Source organism: Littorina saxatilis, linkage group LG3 (genome assembly GCF_037325665.1).
Source record: "Littorina saxatilis isolate snail1 linkage group LG3, US_GU_Lsax_2.0, whole genome shotgun sequence".
In the NCBI taxonomy this organism is placed as follows: Eukaryota; Metazoa; Mollusca; class Gastropoda; order Littorinimorpha; family Littorinidae; genus Littorina; species Littorina saxatilis.
The window spans coordinates 21,594,444-21,615,036 of record NC_090247.1 but is presented as its reverse complement, the minus strand read 5'-3'; the positions used below and the strand labels follow the sequence as shown (position 1 = coordinate 21,615,036).

The 20,593-nt window shown below is 39.9% G+C and overlaps 2 protein-coding genes across 2 annotated transcripts in view; both read right to left on the bottom strand.

Moving 5' to 3' along the window:
• The window catches only part of LOC138961867 (zinc finger-containing ubiquitin peptidase 1-like), a 467,703-nt gene that overhangs the window by 111,390 nt on the left and 335,720 nt on the right, over positions 1 to 20,593 (bottom strand). The gene's annotated exons all lie outside the window — the stretch shown is intronic.
• LOC138961127 (putative zinc finger protein 735) lies at positions 6,884 to 10,488 on the bottom strand. The gene is made up of 2 exons (XM_070332728.1): positions 10,015 to 10,488; positions 6,884 to 7,006 (listed from the first exon to the last, which is right to left on the bottom strand). The coding sequence occupies exons 1-2, from the start codon at positions 10,486 to 10,488 to the stop codon at positions 6,884 to 6,886; spliced, it is 597 nt and encodes a 198-aa protein (XP_070188829.1).

Genomic DNA, 20,593 nt, shown 5'->3' with positions numbered 1-20,593 from the left:
CGCCCTCATTTTTCAACCAAATTGGTTGAAATTTTGCTCAAGTACTCTTCGACGAAGCCCGGACTTCGGTATTGCATTTCAGCTTGGTGGCTTAAAAATTAATTAATGACTTTGGTCATTAAAAATCTGAAAATTGTAAAAAAAAATAAAAATTTATAAAACGATCCAAATTTACGTTTATCTTATTCTCCATCATTTGCTGATTCCAAAAACATATAAATATGTTATATTCGGATTAAAAACAAGCTCTGAAAATTAAATATATAAAAATTATTATCAAAATTTTTTTTTCGAAATCAATTTAAAAACACTTTCATCTTATTCCTTGTCGGTTCCTGATTCCAAAAATATATAGATATGATATGTTTGGATTAAAAACACGCTCAGAAAGTTAAAACGAAGAGAGGTACAGAAAAGCGTGCTATGCAGCATAGCGTAACCACTACCCCGCTCTTCTTGTCAATTTCACTGCCTATGCTGTGAGCGGTGGACCACGAGTATACGGTCTTGCGTTGCATTGCGTTCAGTTTCATTCTGTGAGTTCGACAGTTACTTGACTAAATATTGTATTTTCGCCTTACGCGACTTGTTATTATATTTAGTCAAGTTTTGACTAAATATTTTAACATCGAGGGGGAATCGAAACGAGGGTCGTGGTGTATGTGCGTGTGTGTGTGTGTGTGTGCGTGTGTGCGTGTGTGTGTGTGTGTGTGTGTAGAGCGATTCAGACTAAACTACTGGACCGATCTTTATGAAATTTGACATGAGAGTTCCTGGGTATGAAATCCCCGAACGTTTTTTTCTTTTTTTGGATAAATGTCTTTGATGACGTCATATCCGGCTTTCCGTGAAAGTTGAGGCGGCACTGTCACGCCCTCATTTTTCAACCAAATTGGTTTAAATTTTGGTCAAGTAATATTCGACGAAGCCCGGGGTTCGGTATTGCATTTCAGCTTGGTGGCTTAAAAATTAATTAATGACTTTGGTCATTAAAAATCTGAAAATTGTAAAAAAAAATAAAAATTTATAAAACGATCCAAATTTACGTTTATCTTATTCTCCATCATTTGCTGATTCCAAAAACATATAAATATGTTATATTCGGATTAAAAACAAGCTCTGAAAATTAAATATATAAAAATTATTATCAAAATTAAATTGTCCAAATCAATTTAAAAACACTTTCATCTTATTCCTTGTCGGTTCCTGATTCCAAAAACATATAGATATGATATGTTTGGATTAAAAACACGCTCAGAAAGTTAAAACAAAGAGAGGTACAGAAAAGCGTGCTATCCTTCTTAACGCAACTACTACCCCGCTCTTCTTGTCAATTTCACTGCCTGTGCCATGAGCGGTGGACTGACGATGCTACGAGTATACGGTCTTGCTGAAAAATGGCAGCTACTTGACTAAATATTGTATTTTCGCCTTACGCGACTTGTTTTTTTTTATGGCCGGACCACTTTTAGGAGCTGTGCTACGGCACTGTATCAGGGCGGTGCTGCTTTGACATATAACGTGCGCCACACACAAGACAGCATTTGTCCGGTCGAGCTTCTGTCGTTCGAGCATATGTCGCGTCGAGGTTTTGTCTCGTCGAGCATTTGTCCATTCGAACATTTGTCGTTCGAGATTTTGTCGTTCGAGCTTTTGTCGTTCGAGCTTATGTCGGACACCGCCCTGGGCCAGATAAGCGTTTTTGCCTGCTTGATTCACTTTTACTGAGTAATTAGTTTAAATCGGTAGTTGGTGTTTTTTTTCGTGTGTTTTTGTTTTGTTTTCTTTTTTTCGTTGTTTGGGGGGTTCGTGTTCAGATTTAATTTCTGGCATGCTTCCTTTCCAAATTAAAGGTTCAAGTCAACCGGCATCCGGCGATCGGCAAGTCTTTCCGACACTGTCCGACGCAGTGAAACATTTTCTTTAATTCGCCGAATTTCGGCAATGACTCAACTTAACTCAGTGCATTTTTGCAAAGACTTAGTAAAACAACAACTAGGCCTACAGTACAACAAAAACCGTAAACAGACTGAACTTGAGCAGGTAAGCTTTATGAGATGTGGGTTGTGATTTCAGTGCCCGCCCGCGCGCCGGATCCAGGGCGGCATTCCGAATCAGTATTTCATGTTGTTGGTAATATATATAAAACTGATATTCAGTAGAACATTTTTGAAGAAGGCGAGCCAGTAACACTTCATGACTAGTAAAAAAACAAACTTAATAAATGTAATAACTCGTTTTCAGTACTGCAGTAAAACTTTTTACACTGAATAATGTCATCATCCGCCAAGGCCGGATAGTAGTGTCATGACAAAGCCAGTCAGTGCTAAAGCACGAACAACAACAAAATCAACTGAAAGAAAGGCGATGAAAGGCGGTCACATGCATGGCCCGGGACTTCTCAGTATATGATAATTGCCTGGGGTAGCCAGAACAACTGAAACGACCGTCACAATCGGTCAGAAATTACAAAACATGTCTTTGCATCATAGTACAATGAAATGGATTCTGGATTATTTAGTAGTTAGACCACAGTTTGTACGATGGAATGGTACTTTTACATCTGACATGATTAACACTTTCACCGGAGCACCACAAGGAACAGTTTTGTCCCCTTTTTTGTTCACCCTGTATACATCTGATTTTAAAGTACAAGGAGAGTCATATCATCTTCAGACATTTTCTGACGACTCTGCCGTGGTTGGTAGTATTCTTGATGGTGATGAGAGCTTGTATAGAGAACGTATTGATGATTTTGTGTCTTGGTGTGATTCCAACTTTTTAGTATTAAACGCAAGCAAGACGAAGGAAATGATTTTTGATTTTCGCAAAAAGAAAGACACTGTCCATCCTGTAGTCATCAAAGGTGACGCGATTGAGATAGTCAGCGAGTACAAGTATTTAGGTGTAGTTCTAGATAACAAGCTAAGCTGGTTTAATCATGTTGATGCTGTTTTTAAGAAGACGCAGTCAAGATTGTTTTTCCTGCGCAAGCTGAGATCATTTCATGTGTGTAACAAGATGCTGTAGCCTACATGTTTTATCAGAGTATGGTGTGCAGTGTGATGGTGTTTGCATCAGTGTGTTGGGGAGGGAATGCCACTGCAAGGGACACTGGCAGGCTGAACAGGCTGATAAGGAAAGCGAGTTCTACTGTAGGCCAGAGCCTTGACACCCTTGAAGTCCTTGTCGAAAGAAGGCTTGCCAGTAAGTCCAGAGCTATTCTGTTCGACCCAGGGCATCCCCTCCACGACGCACTGATGGATCTCCGCATCACACGGAACGCTCGGTTTCTCATGCCTAGGTGTCGAACGGAGCGTTTTCGGCGTTCTTTTCTTCCTGCAGCTGTGAGATATTTTAACAGCAACCGAGCCATTGTCCTGGCCACAGACTATCAGTGATGCCTTTTAAATGTACCTCTTAGTGATAGATTTAATATGATTTGATGACTGTTTGACCTTTGATCATAACTAGTGCTGTGAAAATGAGCTCTAGCTTTGTTGTGATGGTGTTGACACTATATTTTGCCCAATTGAGTCTAACTACCTGATGGCTAATCTACTGTGATACCTGTGATAACTGATGATGATTACTGTTATTGGTTTTATGTGTTTGGTTGGTCTCTTCTTTGGTACTGCAATAGCGTTAATTATGGATTGTTTTTATCATCATTTACATAAAAACTTATCTGTTAATCCAAACAATGATATAATTACTGTGATGTTCTTAACTACACTTTAACATGGAATGTATGTATGTATGTATGTATGTATGTATGTATGTATGTATGTATGTATGTATGTATGTATGTATGTATGTATGTATGTATGTATGTATGTATGTATGTATGTATGTATGTAGGTATGTATGTAGGTATGTATGCATGTGTATTGGTGTGTCGGTGTGTCAGGTGTGCAAGAAAAAAAGGGCATTTTTTATCATGGGTTTTATGAATTTTCTTCTCTTATTCTTTTATAATTATTAATTAATGACCTATATGTGCTGATGACCAATTTAATTTCCTTTGTTGGATCAATAAAATGTTATGAGTTATGAGTTATGAGAACGCCGAATTGAACTGACCACTGTGATCAGTCATTCCAATGAGCCCGCCTCATTTGTCCCTCGAGGGCTCAGCCACCGTCCCAGTCCCTGTGATTCGGACTCTACGTGACGATTCAATCAGTCAAGTACATTATCACAGTGATCGACTGGTATACTCCGGCAACTGAAGCGGCTGAGTTTCTGAATCACTGAAAGATATTCACCTGATTACATACTATTGCCGAGTAGGCTACTAATGCATTAATTTTGCCAAGCGGCCGGTGTGACGTTTTCATCTTTCGCGGTGTTGATATTTCGCTTCTCGGCCTCGTTGATCTAGTATAAACTCTACACTGAACAAACAAAAAACACCAATTTTCTTCACATGCAAGAAACTGACATGCTTTTCGTCCTTAAATAATTTCACTTCTTAATTTTACCAGGAAACAACATTTCAGTCTTGAGTATATGTTGAGGGGGAAATATGTACACAGGCGAAAGATGAAATCGTGACACCGGCTTTCAAAGTTGACCGGCTGAGAATTTAAGTCACTGCTGGGCGTACGAGGGACAAACCGTTGTAAATGTGTGATAGCCGTAGGACAGGTAGGCATGTGTGATAGAGGCCTAGGACAGGTAGGCCTTGCGGCCTTTTTACGTCCCCTCATTTAACTTCCAAATTGTATAGGGCCTGAATATATATATATACACGCGTAATTTTGAACTTGTTTTCGTCAGGGACAACTGTCACAAGCTCATCATTCTGCAGACTTTTCAGTCATTGCCGGAACTATGATGAATGAGTTCAATGTCTAGTCGGTTCTTGCGCCGTCATTAATTAATATCAGTAGCGGGCCATTTTAGTTTTAGTACTGGTAGAAAGTGAGTTCCACACTGGTTCAACTCTATTGCTAAATGAACAGAAATCCAAAAACAGATAGACTGCCAACGTTGCAAAACTCCAGAATAAAAAATAAAGAAAAGTAAGTTGTTGGAACGTTTAACCTTTTCTTGTGTTTTGAAAAATTGAACTCATGCGGCAGTGATGGCGCAGGGACAGAGGGCGGACAACCTCAACAAGAATAGAAGTATAGTAATCAAATACAATACTGATCTCTTTAGTACAGTGGACTGGTGGAGGGGATGGTCTTTTCCCCTGTTACACTGAGCCTATGTCTAACAACTTTCAGATGATGAGCCGAACAATTTTCCCGGGAAGGACTGTTGTTAACCCGTGATTTGTAAAAATGTAAAACATTTTACAAATCACGGGGCGCAAATGTGCTTTCAAAAAGGGATTTGTTCCGTCTAGAAGTTTATTCTGTTCCATTCCTGTCTAACATTACTTCGTGTAATCATTTCTTATTGTTTTAAAGCATGTCAGTTTTGCAAACTCATGTTGCACAGGCTACTTCAAATATCAGTACAGCGTAGGCCTATTTAAAAAAAATACTTGTGCTGTAGTTTCGAAGTTGAACTTGTCGTTTCTCTGTTTGCCGTTGACTCTGCGCGGAAAATACCGGCCTCTGAGCAAATCAATGAAAATTGTAAAGAACAGAACCGTCATATCCACCCAAAGCTAATCAGTATCTACCATCAGGTCGACCGCGTCTGGCTTCACTGACTCGCATTTACCAGGACCGTATGTCTAGAACTTGTAGAAGTGTCCGTGCTTCGCTGACAGAACACTCTTAACTAGAAGTGTTTCATTGTACTGGTAACACATGAAACAAATAGATAGACTACTAAGGCCTAAACAAAAATAGGTGTGGTTACGGTAACCCGACCTACCCTATTTTTAGGGGCCGGCCCTATAACTTTTTATTACATTTGTCAAAAAAAAACACCACAAAACACAAAAAACGAGTGCAAAAAACGCAATGAAAGCTAAAGCGCCCGAGTCGCACACTTATTTCCCTGTCAAGTAGGTTTAATTTGTACACATTAGAAAAAAAAGTTTAAAAAAAAAGTGATTGCCTACCTTTCTACCCTATTTTTTGGGGGGTATGTTACCGTAACCACACCTATTTTTTTTTCCTATCGTTCCAAAATCAGAATAAAAAAAAACAAGAATTGTAGGTTATTGGGACGGTTTATTATTGACAAAACAAAAACGAAAAAGTTGTACATGTAGCGTTTTGTTTTGTCAATAATTAAACGTTCCAACAACCCACAATTCATGTGTTTTTCGTTTTTATTCATTGTATAGTGTGTTCAAAACAGGTTACAGTAAAAGTGTTAATATGACACTGGTATACTGGACACAGTAGCACATGGTGAACATCAGTCGTGCCCCATCAGTTGTGATTACAGAATTACGGATTATGTGCCCATGAAACAGTTTAGAGTGAACTTCGACTGATTAGCCTCGAAAAACATTGTCACTGAGCCAAAAAAGTTACAGTATCTCATTCCGCATTCTTTGGGCCAAGCCGGTTACCTTCATTCCTTCCTGGGTAAACGACTATATCCACCGCAACAGGCGCATCCAAGCTTTTACTAGGATCAGGATGTCAGCATCGGCTTCCGCTTGGATGCATACCAAAAATCAATAACCTGGGTCATTTCGGGACAGACTGGGATTGTTTCTACGTCGGTTTGTTAGACATAGGTGTCGGCTACACACACAAAATAAATCACAACTTGATCTTCACAGAGAGCAGCTGGTTGTTATTTCCAAGGAAAAAGCCTGAACAGATGTGTGGAAGTCGGAAAGCCCTAAAATATTCGCTGACCCAAGATTGAGGAACTTGTATTTTTGTTCTTGAGTTCATTGTGTGTGTGTGTGTGTGTGTGTGTGTGTGTGTGTGCACGTAAAGGTGAACTTCAGGCCAGGAAATCATACCGCTTGCCGCGTCTCCAAGGGCAACAGCACGGATGTCACGAGCATGTGGCCATGACTGCCTGTCACAGAAGAAATACAAAGCTGTGCTTTGCCCGAGGTCGGCGCACTGACGCCTCCCTGGGAAATATACATCTCAAACGATTTCATTCTGTTCAAGGTTGGTGCAACAGCAGCGTTCCCCCGAGTCGCTCACTATTGGATCTACTAGGATCAGTCTACCGGAAAGTAGAAGGTATTGCCGCTCGTCAATGCCAACACTGGACTTTTGCTTTCCATTAGATGTCACCGCTGCCAAACTAATTGCTAATAGCTGAGTGGATTTATGCTAATAGTTATTGAGCTTGTCCGTCAAAAATTGATTTCGGTCATATGTCTTGATCAGCGAAATTGCACAGGTGACTCGCCCCGAGAGATCAACTGAGAGCGTGCGACTCAGTCGTGTCTGATCGCGGTTTCACTCTTTGATTCCTCCGCCAGCGTGGAGATAAATGACTGCACGTGCACAATGAAGGGTTTTAGGTTGCTGTTGGTCGGCTATGACAGGTCTCCTTATGCATTACTGATAGTGATATCATTAAATAATTACGAGGGAAAAACAAGTTATCGCTCGTAAATGCAAAGCACACACTCACACACACACACACACACACACACACACACACACACACACACACACACACACACACACACACACACAACTGACGCGGATCTTTGCAAACACACACACACACACACAACTGACGCGGATCTTTGCAAACACACACACACACACACACACACACACACACACACACACACACAACTGACGCGGATCTTTGCAAACACACACACACACACACACACATACACACACACACACACACACACACACACACACACACAACGATCCGTTACAAACACACACACATTGGACACATAGCCAACAAACAACACCCTTTCTTTCGATTGCCGGCCTGCTGAAGTAATTGCCGGCCTGCTGAAGTAATTGCCGGCCTGCTGAAGTAATTGCCGGCCTGCTGAAGTAATTGCTAATGTTAGTAAGGGACGTGAACATCTGTCAATTACACCCCCCCCCCCCCCGGCCACACACTTTCCCTTTATGTTATTTGCATGTTGGTGACTGCGGCGATCGTGTGGATTTGTAGGGGAAAGAACACCTGGTAGAACTGTCCGGGCAACATCTGCAACGGACATTTCACGCTTGCGTAGCCTACTGTGTACATGCCTGTATACTGGATCGTTAAACACACGATATCTATTAGGCCCCCTATGCCCGGCTTTTTAATTCAGGTTCCAATTACTGCCTCTGAAGCAAAATGACAGTGGTACCTGCGATGAAGGACACCCTTGGGACCAGCTAAAAGTGTCCCTAAATTACAGGTGGCCTGTCATGGCAGGTATTTTGGAATAACTAATTGGAGAAAGCGACAACAGAAGTTGTCCATTTAAAGGCTGCCACTATACTCACCGTGGCGTTCATTAATTAATTCATATTGTTTAGATGTGCCAATAATGTTATGAAACTTCTGTACCTAAGCTGGGGATATAACGATTGGCTGTAGCTTTCGAACACAATATTCTTTCTTTTTCTTTATTTGGTGTTTAACGTTGTTTTCAACCACGAAGGTTATATATCGCGACGGGAAAAGGGGGGAGAGGGGATAGAGCCACTTGTCAATTGTTTCTTGTTCACAAAAGCACTGACTAATCAAATATTTGCTCCAGGGGCTTGCAACGTAGTACAATATATGACCTTACTGGGAGAATGCAAGTGCATCCTGAGCCAATAAATTACCTCTTTTTTTGGGGGGGTGGGGGGGGTTACGTAACCCGTGTAACCCCCCCCCCCCCCCCCCCGGATCCGCCCTTGAAACAAAGTTGCGAAAGTAACACAGGACCATGCCTGATTACATTAAACACAACAGTTAAAGTTATTCTAGCTTTTAAAATAATTTTGATGAATGTTCAAATATTGTATTTCAGATTGAATATCAGGGTCTTTAGGGTATGAGTGTATTTGTTGTCTTCTCACCACCTGTCAACAGCGGTGTGTGAGCAGTGCTTTGCTGCAGTGAAAGCTTCATGTTAGCCATGTGATAAGATTAAGAGCTGGGTGCACTGAAACATCAACACACACACACACACACACACACACACACACACACACACACACACACACACACACACACAGTGATGCACCAATCTATCCACACAACCTGGACCTTGTCACTAAACACATTCGTAGACACAAACCGTACACGCACACACACTATGGACCTTTGTGAGTTTGTCACACACACACACACACGCGCACACACACACACACACACACACACACACACACACACACACACACACACACACAACTATAGACTGTGAAGAGTTGCTTATTATTTTGAAGTCATAACTGACCATAACACACACACACACACACACACACACACACACACACACACACACACACACACACACACACACACACACACACTCTCTCTCTCTCTCTCTCTCTTCCAGATTGAAACTTCACTCCAAAATAAGTATTTCAATTTGGAAAAGAAAAGAACAATACTGGTCACAATCAATGTATTCATATTTGGCATCCTCACATAATGTTTACACAAGCAACATGTTATATATTACTGAATAATCATCGCAAATTGTTGACGCCAGAAGAACAAGTCTGAACCATGTCTTCACCAAAATTCATAAGGGCTGATTTTTCACATGATTCTCTCACATTGTTCACATTCACAACAGATTTATGCTTGCTTCGTACATGCTGCAGGCGCTGACTAGCAGAGATGAAGGCCAGGTCACAATACAAGCACTGATACGGTGTTTCTCCACTGTGTGTTCTCAGGTGGGTGGTCAAGTCACACCTGAATCTGAAACACAGCTGACACTGACTGCATGCATAGGGCTTTACTCCACTGTGTGTTCTGGAATGTCTGTAGAGATCCGAGCGTGTGGTGAAGTTGGACTTGCATTCCTCGCATTTGATTTTGAACGGCTTCTCACTGACCTGTGTGAATTCGCACATGCCGAACAAAGTTTCTGTTGTCTTTGAACACACGCAGACAGAATTCGCAGGTAAACTTTTTACTGCAAGCAGCGGGTGTGTTTACCTGGTGCCGATACAACCACTGCTCTCCTTTGAATGCTGCACCGCAGTCCTGACACTTAAATGCCTGTCGGTCTGAATCGACATTAACTACACTGCCAGGAATTTCATCAGAGCCATTAACTTCAACCCTCTCCTGCTCATTGCCCTGGTCATTAGGTTGACCCAAAGCCTTGCACCTCATCTTGTGTGTAGATAAAGCACGTGCACATGGGAATGTCTTGCCACACTCATCACAAAGGTAGGGTTTGGCAGCGACGTGACTGCGCTGATGGTAGGCCAGGGCACTGGAAGTTTTGAACGTCTTAGAGCACTGCAAGCAGCCGTAGGGTCGAGCAGCCTGGTGCATGGCGAGCCGGTGCCGCTGAAGCACCTGAGCCTCTGTGAAGGATTTGCCACACTCAGGACACAGGTGTGGCCGCTCCCCATTGTGTTTCAGCGCATGAACGGCCAGCCATTTTCGCGTGTCGAACGCCATGTCGCAGTACAAACACTTGTGAGCCTTCACGCCAGGGTGCTGCTTTCGCATGTGTGTCGTATATTTGGTGTTGTGAGCGAACTTGGCATCGCACACTAAACACTGGAAGGGTGCATGGGTCACCATGTGTGCGCTTAACTCTTTGGGATCAATGCATGGCTTGCCACACACGCTGCACAAAAAAGGAATCTCAGAGTGGTGTGAAGAAACGTGCATTTTGAGGAGAGTGTCGGTGAAAAAGAGCGTTACAAGCTTGGCATTGGTAACGGCCGTCTGCGTTGCTGCACAAAATACCATCTGTTGGCTGTGACCTATCAGCATGCTCTTTTTGTTTGTGGTACGAGAGGGATTGTCGAGACGTGTAAGACTTCCCACATTTTTCACAACAGTGAGGTTTCACCCCAGGGTGCTGTGTGTGTACGTGATGTTTCAGTTTTACATCACTGTTAAGTGTCACTGAACACGCAGGGCAGTGGTATACTGTGTGGTGACTGTGCATGTGTGTTTCCAATGTTTCTGAATCAGAGCAAGACTTGCCACAGAGAGTACACAGGAAGGTTGATTGATCTTTGTGAGAGCCGCTGAGAACATGATGCTTCAGATTGTAGCGTTTTTTGAACATTGTATCACAGGTTCCGCAAGGGAATGTTTGTTCCTTTGCTTTATTACTTTTCTGTTTGTGGCTGTTGTTCAGTTTCCTAAGTCTGCTATTTTGTCCATTTGTAACAGCCTCTGCTCTCCGTCTTGTAACCCGTTTCAGTCGAAATTTACCATTTCTCAGTTGAATAGGGTTTTGAGATTCAGAACATTTGAAATCCTCAGTATGGCTGTGTAGTGAAGGGGGGTTGAGGGTCTGACCATTTCTCTGCAATTCATCTGCATCAGGTGATGTTTGACTGTAGTTTCTGTGCGAGGGCACAGTTTTGGCATCTTCAAGATCAGCACTGTGTGTGTGTGGCAACATCTCGTCACTGTCACTGTGTGACGCAGCGTTTTCACTGCAGCCATTTGTCACAGACTGCTTGCTGCTCTCCAAAACTGACTTCTCTACATTGTGATTGTCTGGCAAAGGCACAGTTGTTCTCTGACGATGTGTGCAGAAATGGACCCTGAAAAATGGAAAAGAGGCTACATGTGATTCAAACATCCACTGCTGACTGCAGGTTAATTCACAAAACCTGAAATGTTTGGAATTACACAATTTGTGGCAATGTTCACCTTCTGCATCTAATATGAAATATATTTCATGTATAAAAAATATTTCTGTGCACAGAAAAGGCAGCAACCAAATGACAGCTCAACACCTTTACACTTTCTTCTAAAAACTGAAACATTTGGCATACTTAGGACTTCGCCACAGTACATAACACTGATGTTATAGATTTAAAATCCTTGAAATTGCATGCAGAAGTAACTTTAATGAGGTTTATCTCTGGGAGTGATGTGAACAAACCTTTAAGAACCGTTTTTTCTTTACACAACTTTTTTTTTCCCGACCGAGCCTTAGCAAATGAGAGTAACAGATAGATTCTAAACTTCAAACCATTCTGCCTTTACCATGAGCCGAATCAAAAACATCTTTAACATTTTACTGTAGTGCCGAGCCGTTGCCCCTGAATTGTGATGAATGACTGTTGGTAGCGCAGGTGAGAGAGAGAGATGCCTTGCACCAGCTGTAGGTGGCTGACGTAACTGCATCTTTATGCTTCTCATAACTGAAAAAGAGAAGAAAAACAAGTGATTTCACTCCTAGTGGAGCTGATGGGGTCTATGTCGACCAAAAGAGTGGGATTCCCTGTAGGTGGAGTTCCTGGAGGGGGATTCCCTGTATACAGGGAATCCCACAGGGTGGAGTTTTTCAATAAAACTTGCAAACCATACTCGAATTTCTAAGAAATAACAAGTCGCGTAAGGCGAAAATACAACATTTTGTCAAGCTGTCGAACTCACAGAATGAAACTGAACGCACTGCAATTTTTCAGCAAGACCGTATACTCGTAACATCGTCAGTCAACCGCTTGTAGCAAAGGCAGTGAAATTGACAAGAAGAGTGGGGTAGTAGTTGCGCTGAGAAGGATAGCACGCTTTTCTGTACCTCTCTTCGTTTTAACTTTCTGAGCGTGTTTTTAATCCAAACATATCATATCTATATGTTTTTTGGAATCAGGAACCGACAAGGAATAAGATTTTTTAAATTGATTTCGACAATTTAATTTTGATAATAATTTTTATATTTTAAATTTTCAGAGCTTGTTTTTAAACCAAATATGACATATTTATATGTTTTTGGAATCAGAAAATGATGAAGAATAAGATGAACGTAAATTTGGATCGTTTTATAATTAATTTTTTTTTACAATTTTCAGATTTTTAATGACCAAAGTCATTAATTAATTTTTAAGCCACCAAGCTGAAATGCAATACCGAAGTCCGGGCTTCGTCGAAGATTACTTGACCAAAATTTCAACCAATTTGGTTGAACAATGAGGGCGTGACAGTGCCGCCTCAACTTTCACGAAAAGCCGGATATGACGTCATCAAAGACATTTATCAAAATAATGAAAAAAACGTTCGGGGATTTCATACCCAGGAACTCTCATGTCAAATTTCATAAAGATCGGTCCAGTAGTTTAGTCTGAATCGCTCTACACACACACACAGACAGACAGACAGACACACACACACACACACACACACACACGCACGCACGCACATACACCACGACTCTCGTCTCGATTCCCCCCTCTACGTTAAAACATTAGTCAAAACTTGACTAAATGTAAAAAGTAACAAAATGTGTGTTATATCCCGACATTTTGCTAAATTGTGAAAATTCAATTATTTATATGTATTACACATTATTTCAAGCCTCCATAGTTATTTTGGAGTGATTTTGAAGACGTGTTTTATTTGGACGTCGAATTAAAATTATGTGTCCAAGTAAAGCGCTAAATTTTGCGCGGGAGTCGAGCTATCCCACCATTAACACATACACACACACACACACACACATGTACAATGTCTGCTGCCTCTCAACCCCACTCAACTAGATTCGGTCACGACTTGACTGAATGTAGAAAAAGAAGAAAACATTACTGTGTGCCAAGATCACCAGTCCTTTAACCGATCGTTGACCTGTAAGTTCATGACACGTGCAAACTTCATAGACGAGTCAAGTTTGAGCATAATTTCATTTGTGTTGCTTTTTACCAGTGCTTGACTCCAGGTCAAACCCTTGTCTGAATTGAACCATGCTGAGATCTCGAAAATATAAAAACGCATTGTCTACCAATAGATGTCGATGTCAAGTATTAGATCAGCGCCATGACGTCACAACTCGGTCGCTCAAAGCCGAACATCCGAAATTGACAAGAAGAGCGGGGTAGTAGTTGCGCTGAGAAGGATAGCACGCTTTTCTGTACCTCTCTTCGTTTTAACTTTCTGAGCGTGTTTTTAATCCAAACATATCATATCTATATATTTTTGGAATCAGGAACCGACAAGGAATAAGATGAAAGTGTTTTTAAGGCTGGAGTACACTTTGGAGGCCCAATTTCAAAGTGATTAGGTAGTTTTAAAAGTTACTTTTTCTGTTAGTTCAATGTTTGCTTTATCAGGAAAATACAAAATATAAAGGGCTTAACGCGCAAAATTTTAAGATAACGACTGAAGTTTAAGCATAGGTATCAGATTTTTTCACGCAAACACTACTGAATAAGTTGCAATATTGTATTGTGAAAATGTAAACAAAATAACAATCAGATGATCACAAACTGAAGAAGAGAAATAGGGAAGCAAAATAGAACATTAAACGTAGTGATTTTAGTAATTTTTACTTGTGAATTCGGAAAAAAATCCTTTTGTATCCATTTTGAAGCTCAATTTGAAGCATGGAACACCAACAAACATTGATTAAAAGTGTTAAAGTGATTACAGTGTTCAGAAATAGTGTTAGATACCAAGTTGAGTTATCCCTCTTTACCAATTTAAAAAAAAATACACCTCTTAACGCGCAAAATTTTGAACTGTGATGCTTTTACTACCCCCACCCCCTTCCCATTTGTCAGAAAAGAGTGCATATTATCTTCCAAATAGAAAAGCAGGGTAGTCAGATGATCAAAAACTTAAGAAGAGAAAGAGGGAAGCAAAATAGAACATCCAACATAATGATTTAACTTGTGAATTATGAGAAAACTATTTTTTTTACCCATTTGTGAAGCTTAATTTGAAACTTGGAACACAGACAAACATATATTAAAAGTGTTAAAGTGATTACAGTGTTCAGAAATAGTGTTAGATACCAAGTTGAGTTATCCCTCTTTACCACTGTTAAAAGAAATACACCTCTTGTCGCGCAAAATCTTGAACTGTGATACTTTTACTTCCCCCACCCCCTACCCATTTTTTCAGAAAAGAGTGCATAATTATTATCTACCAAATAGAAAAGCAGGGTAGTCAGATGATCAAAAACTGAAGAACAGAAATAGGGAAGCAAAATAGAACATCCAACATAGTGATTTAACTGGTGAATTCTAAAAAAACCCCACTTTTTTACTCATTTTATTAGCTTAAATTAAAGCTTGGAACTGAAGACAGAAAAAAAAAAATTAAAAGTGCTAAAGTGGTTACAGTGTTCAGAAATAGTGTTTGATACCAAGTTGAGTTATCCCTCTTCATCACAGTTAAAAAAAAAACACCTCTTGTCGCGCAAAATCTTGAACTGTGATGCTTTTACTACCCCCACCCCCTACCCATTTTTCAGAAAAGAGTGCATATTATCTTTCAAATAGAAAAGCAGGGTAGTCAGATGATCAAAAACGTAAAGAAGAGAAAGAGGGAAGCAAAATAGAACATCCAACATAATGATTTAACTTGTGAATTATTAAAAAAACATTTTTTTTACCCATTATTGAAGCTTAATTTGAAACTTGGAACACAGACAAACATAAATCAAAAGTGTTAAAGTGATTACAGTGTTCAGAAATAGTGTTAGATACCAAGTTGAGTTATCCCTCTTTACCAATTTTAAAAAAAATACACCTCTTAACGTGGAACATTTTGAACTGTGATGCTTTTACTACCCCCACCCCCTTCCCATTTGTCAGAAAAGAGTGCATATTATCTTCCAAAAAGAAAAGCAGGGTAGTCAGATGATCAAAAACTTAAGAAGAGAAAGAGGGAAGCAAAATAGAACATCCAACATAATGATTTAACTTGTGAATTATGAGAAAACTATTTTTTTTACCCATTTTTGAAGCTTAATTTGAAACTTGGAACACAGACAAACATAAATTAAAAGTGTTAAAGTGATTACAGTGTTCAGAAATAGTGTTAGATACCAAGTTGAGTTATCCCTCTTTACCAATTTTTAAAAAAAAACACCTCTTAACGCGCAAAATTTTGAACTGTGTTGCTTTTACTACCCCCACCCCCTTACCATTTTTCAGAAAAGAGTGCATATTATCTTCCAAATAGAAAAGCAGGGTAGTCAGATGATCAAAAACTTAAGAAGAGAAAGAGGGAAGCAAAATAGAACATCCAACATAATGATTTAACTTGTGAATTATGAGAAAACTATTTTTTTACCCATTTTTGAAGCTTAATTTAAAACTTGGAACACAAACAAACATAAATTAAAAGTGTTAAAGTGATTACAGTGTTCAGAAATAGTGTTAGATACCAAGTTGAGTTATCCCTCTTTACCACTGTTAAAAGAAATACACCTCTTGTCGGCCAAAATCTTGAACTGTGATACTTTTACTTCCCCCACCTCCTACCCATTTTTTCAGAAAAGAGTGCATATTATCTACCAAATAGAAAAGCAGGGTAGTCAGATGATCAAAAACTTAAGAACAGAAATAGGGAAGCAAAATAGAATATCCAAAATAGTGATTTAACTGTTGATTTCAGAAGAAGAAAAAAACTTTTTTTTAATCATTTTTGAAGCTGAATTAGAAGTTTGGAAGACAGAAAAAAAAAGAAAAAAAGTGCTAAAGTGGTTACAGTGTTCAGAAATAGTGTTAGATACCAAGTTGAGTTTTTGCTCTTTATAAAAGAAACACACCTCTTGTCGCGCAAAATCTTGAACTGTGATCCTTTTACTACCCCCGCCCTCTACCCATTTGAACAGAAAAGAGTGCATAATTTGTATTCTCTTCCAATTAGAAAAATAAGTAAAAGCAACTGGACATTTTTAAAATACATCTTTTCTGTCAGTCCAAGGATTGCTTAGTCCATTAAAAACAAACAGACTAGGATTTAACGCACCCATTTTAAGAAAAAGTTAACATAATTGATATATCAGACTTTTTTTTATGCAATTACTACTGAAGATTCCAGACCAGGTAAAACAATCATTTTATATCCTTTGTCACATTTGTTTGTTTTTTTATAAATCTATCTATAGCGAGTCTTGTCTCTTTGTGTCATTTAGTTATTTTCAAGAATTCTATCCTGGCAACAACAACAACAACAAAAACACCTACCTACCTACCCTATTTTTTTTAGCCATGTTAATAGAAACAGACAATTTATTTGTTTTGGCCTAAAGATCTTGAAACATTTGTTTTAATAGAGAAATAACAAGTACAGCCATTAGCTGTGTCACTCGAATTTCTTTGTCAGGCTGAAACTTAGCTGTTGCGTTGGTGTCTGCTGTGTGTATCTGGGTCCAAAGCAACTTTCACATTCTCATCTACACACTCACGTTACACAAGTATATATACAATTCCACCCACAGAGGCGTTCGGGGATGGGGGTCTCGCACTCGGGCGAATCACACCACAAAATACAAAGTATAACGTACACAGATTTTACTATTGAACCAAAAAGCAAATTAAATCATGAATAAATCAATCAAGCAAAACTTCCACACAATGACACACTCACTCTCGGTTCACACTGCGCTCTGGACGTGCACACTTGGCAGCACGTATACCGTTCCGGCACCGTTTGTCTTCCTGCAAGTCCAGCATAGGCACACGATTGTCCAAGAATCACAATAATCCTCGTGAATGTCACAGCAGGCATAGTAGAAAAGTCCAAAAGGGTGCGTTGATGGTGGTAATCCGGTGTACACACACACACACACACACACACACACACACACACACACACACACACACACACACACACACACACACACACACTCCGGTTTGGTAAGTTACCTGATAAATAATGTAGCCTGTGGATTTAACGGGGAGACTGGTCAGAGAGGAAGAGCATTTCACATTTCCGATGTTTTCTTCGAGAGTTCGATCTTCGTTCGATTCTGGCGCGTTGTCACCAAGAACGTAAAAAAAAACCCAGGATATCATCATGATGCCTCTACAAAAACCAGGCAGTCTAGGAACTCTTCATCTAAAGTCAGTCAGTATTAGCCCCTCAACACAATCCTCATCTTGTCCCATAGTGATTTCTGCCGCCAAAGAACGTGTGGTTCTTAACTCACAAGACGGATTTGTCGTCTTCCATTGCGAAATTCAGATCTACCCCAACTACGTGCATTGATCTGAGCAATAAAATGTAGATGCGATAATCTGCAAACATCTCTTCAACACAATCTACATCTTGTCCCATCGTGATTTCTGTCGGCAAAGAACATGTGGTTCTCAACTCACAAGACCGATTTGTCATCTTTCAGAAATTCAGATCTGCCCCAAGTACGTGCAATAAAATGTAGAAGCGATAATCTGAAAAAAATCTTTTCGCGTGAACGCTGCCACGTTGTCATCAGTCCGATGTCTTTTATCCAGAGCAGGGATGAACACACTTTTTCATCAGTAGTTTGTTATGTTTATCCGCAGACTGCTTTCCATTACTTGTCGTCTGTTTTAGCTTGACTCGTGGGGTTCTTCAGCCAGGCAAAAAGTGCTTGTTTACTGACACGTTCTCACGCACGACATGTCGTAAATGCAAGTTCTAACGATTGTTTTTTATTGCACTGATAGAGAATGTCGATATTTGTAAACGTCTGCCATTTCCTAATGTTTATTTCATTATTTTGCATACGAATATGGCTAGTAAGTGGATAATCTGTTACGACACGAAACGCGTTCTAAATCCGGGAAGGGAGGCTACTCCAACGTAGAAGGGAGGCTACTCCAACGTACTTTCCAAAGTGTGCTCCAGCCTTAAATTGATTTCGACAAAAACATTTTGATCATAATTTTTATATATTTAATTTTCAGAGCTTGTTTTTAATCCGAATATAACATATTTATATGTTTTTGGAATCAGCAAATGATGGAGAATAAGATAAACGTAAATTTGGATCGTTTTATAAATTTTTATTTTTTTTTACAATTTTCAGATTTTTAATGACCAAAGTCATTAATTAATTTTTAAGCCACCAAGCTGAAATGCAATACCGAAGCCCGGGCTTCGTCGAAGATTACTTGACCAAAATTTCAACCAATTTGGTTGAAAAATGAGGGCGTGACAGTGCCGCCTCAACTTTCACGAAAAGCCGGATATGACGTCATCAAAGATATTTATCAAAAAAATGAAAAAAATGTATGGGGATTTCATACCCAGGAACTCTCATGTCAAATTTCATAAAGATCGGTCCAGTAGTTTAGTCTGAATCGCTCTACACACACACACACACACAGACACACGCACGCACACACGCACATACACCACGACCCTCGTCTCGATTCCCCCTCGATGTTAAAATATTTAGTCAAAACTTGACTAAATATAAAAAGATTGAAAAACATCAAATTCTACCAATGTCGCCTAGCATCACTGGACTTTCAGCGATATCAGCGACACGCTACAGGAACTAAATCCTGTGGTATTCCCTGTATACAGGGAATCCCCCTCCAGGAACTCCACCTACAGGGAATCCCACTCTTTTGGTCGACATAGACCCCATCAGCCCTTGTGGACCAGAGGGCCTTCAAACAGGGTTATCTGCAGAATCCAATGTGGTTTTTACATTTAGTCAAGTTTTGACTAAATGTTTTAACATAGAGGGGGGAATCGAGACGAGGGTCGTGGTGTATGTGTGTCTGTCTGTCTGTCTGTCTGTCTGTCTGTCTGTGTGTGTGTGTGTAGAGCGATTCAGACTAAACTACTGGACCGTTCTTTATAAAATTTGACATGAGAGTTCCTGGGTATGATATCCTCAGATATTATTTTCATTTTTTTGATAAATGGCTTTGATGACGTCATATCCGGCTTTTCGTGAAAGTTGAGGCGGCACTGTCACGCTCTCATTTTTCAACCAAATTGGTTGAAAATTTATTCAAGTAATCTCCGACGAAGCCCGGACTTCGGTATTGCATTTCAGCTTGGTGGCTTAAAAATTAATTAATGACTTTGGTCATTAAAAATCTGAAAATTGTAAAAAAAAAATTTTTTTTTATAAAACGATCCAAATTTACGTTCATCTTATTCTTCATCATTTTCTGATTCCAAAAACAAAGCTCTGAAAATTAAAAATATAAAAATTATGATCAAAATTAAATTTTCGAAATCAATTTAAAAACACTTTCATCTTATTCCTTGTCGGTTCCTGATTCCAAAAACATATAGATATGATATGTTTGGATTGAAAACACGCTCAGAAAGTTAAAACGAAGAGAGGTACAGAAAAGCGTGCTATCCTTCTCAGCGCAACTACTACCCCGCTCTTCTTGTCAATTTCACTGCCTTTGCCATGAGCGGTGGACTGACGATGCTACGAGTATACGGTCTTGCTGCGTTGCATTGCGTTCAGTTTCATTCTGTGAGTTCGACAGCTACTTGACTAAATGTTGTATTTTCGCCTTACGCGACTTGTTTCTTCTTCATGTTAATCACTTTATTATCCCATCGCTAATAAATTTGTGTCGTTTCCTTGTAGTGAAAAGCTAAGGCAGCAATAGAGTGCACGTATCGCTACCCAGAGTTGTGCGTGTCTAGGTGTAATCAGCCACATGCATTTCTGGCAGAATGACCAAGGTCTTTTTAGTTTTACATGCCACAGTGGCCGGTGACACAGGTGTGGGGTGTGGATACCATCTCCGAGTCTGCACATAACGTTGACCCATTTCTGTCGCAGCCTGGAATCGAACCCGTGATTTAATGATCACAATTAAGTCCACTGCTCAACCAACTG

Excerpts from the sequence above, each read along its gene's own strand:
- LOC138961127 (XM_070332728.1), bottom strand. The coding sequence starts at position 10,488 with ATGGCGTTCGACACGCGAAAATGGCTGGCCGTTCATGCGCTGAAACAC. Across the intron at positions 7,007-10,014 it reads AGTGGTTGTATCGGCACCAG|GGAGGCGTCAGTGCGCCGAC; the intron begins GTAAACACACCC and ends TATATTTCCCAG.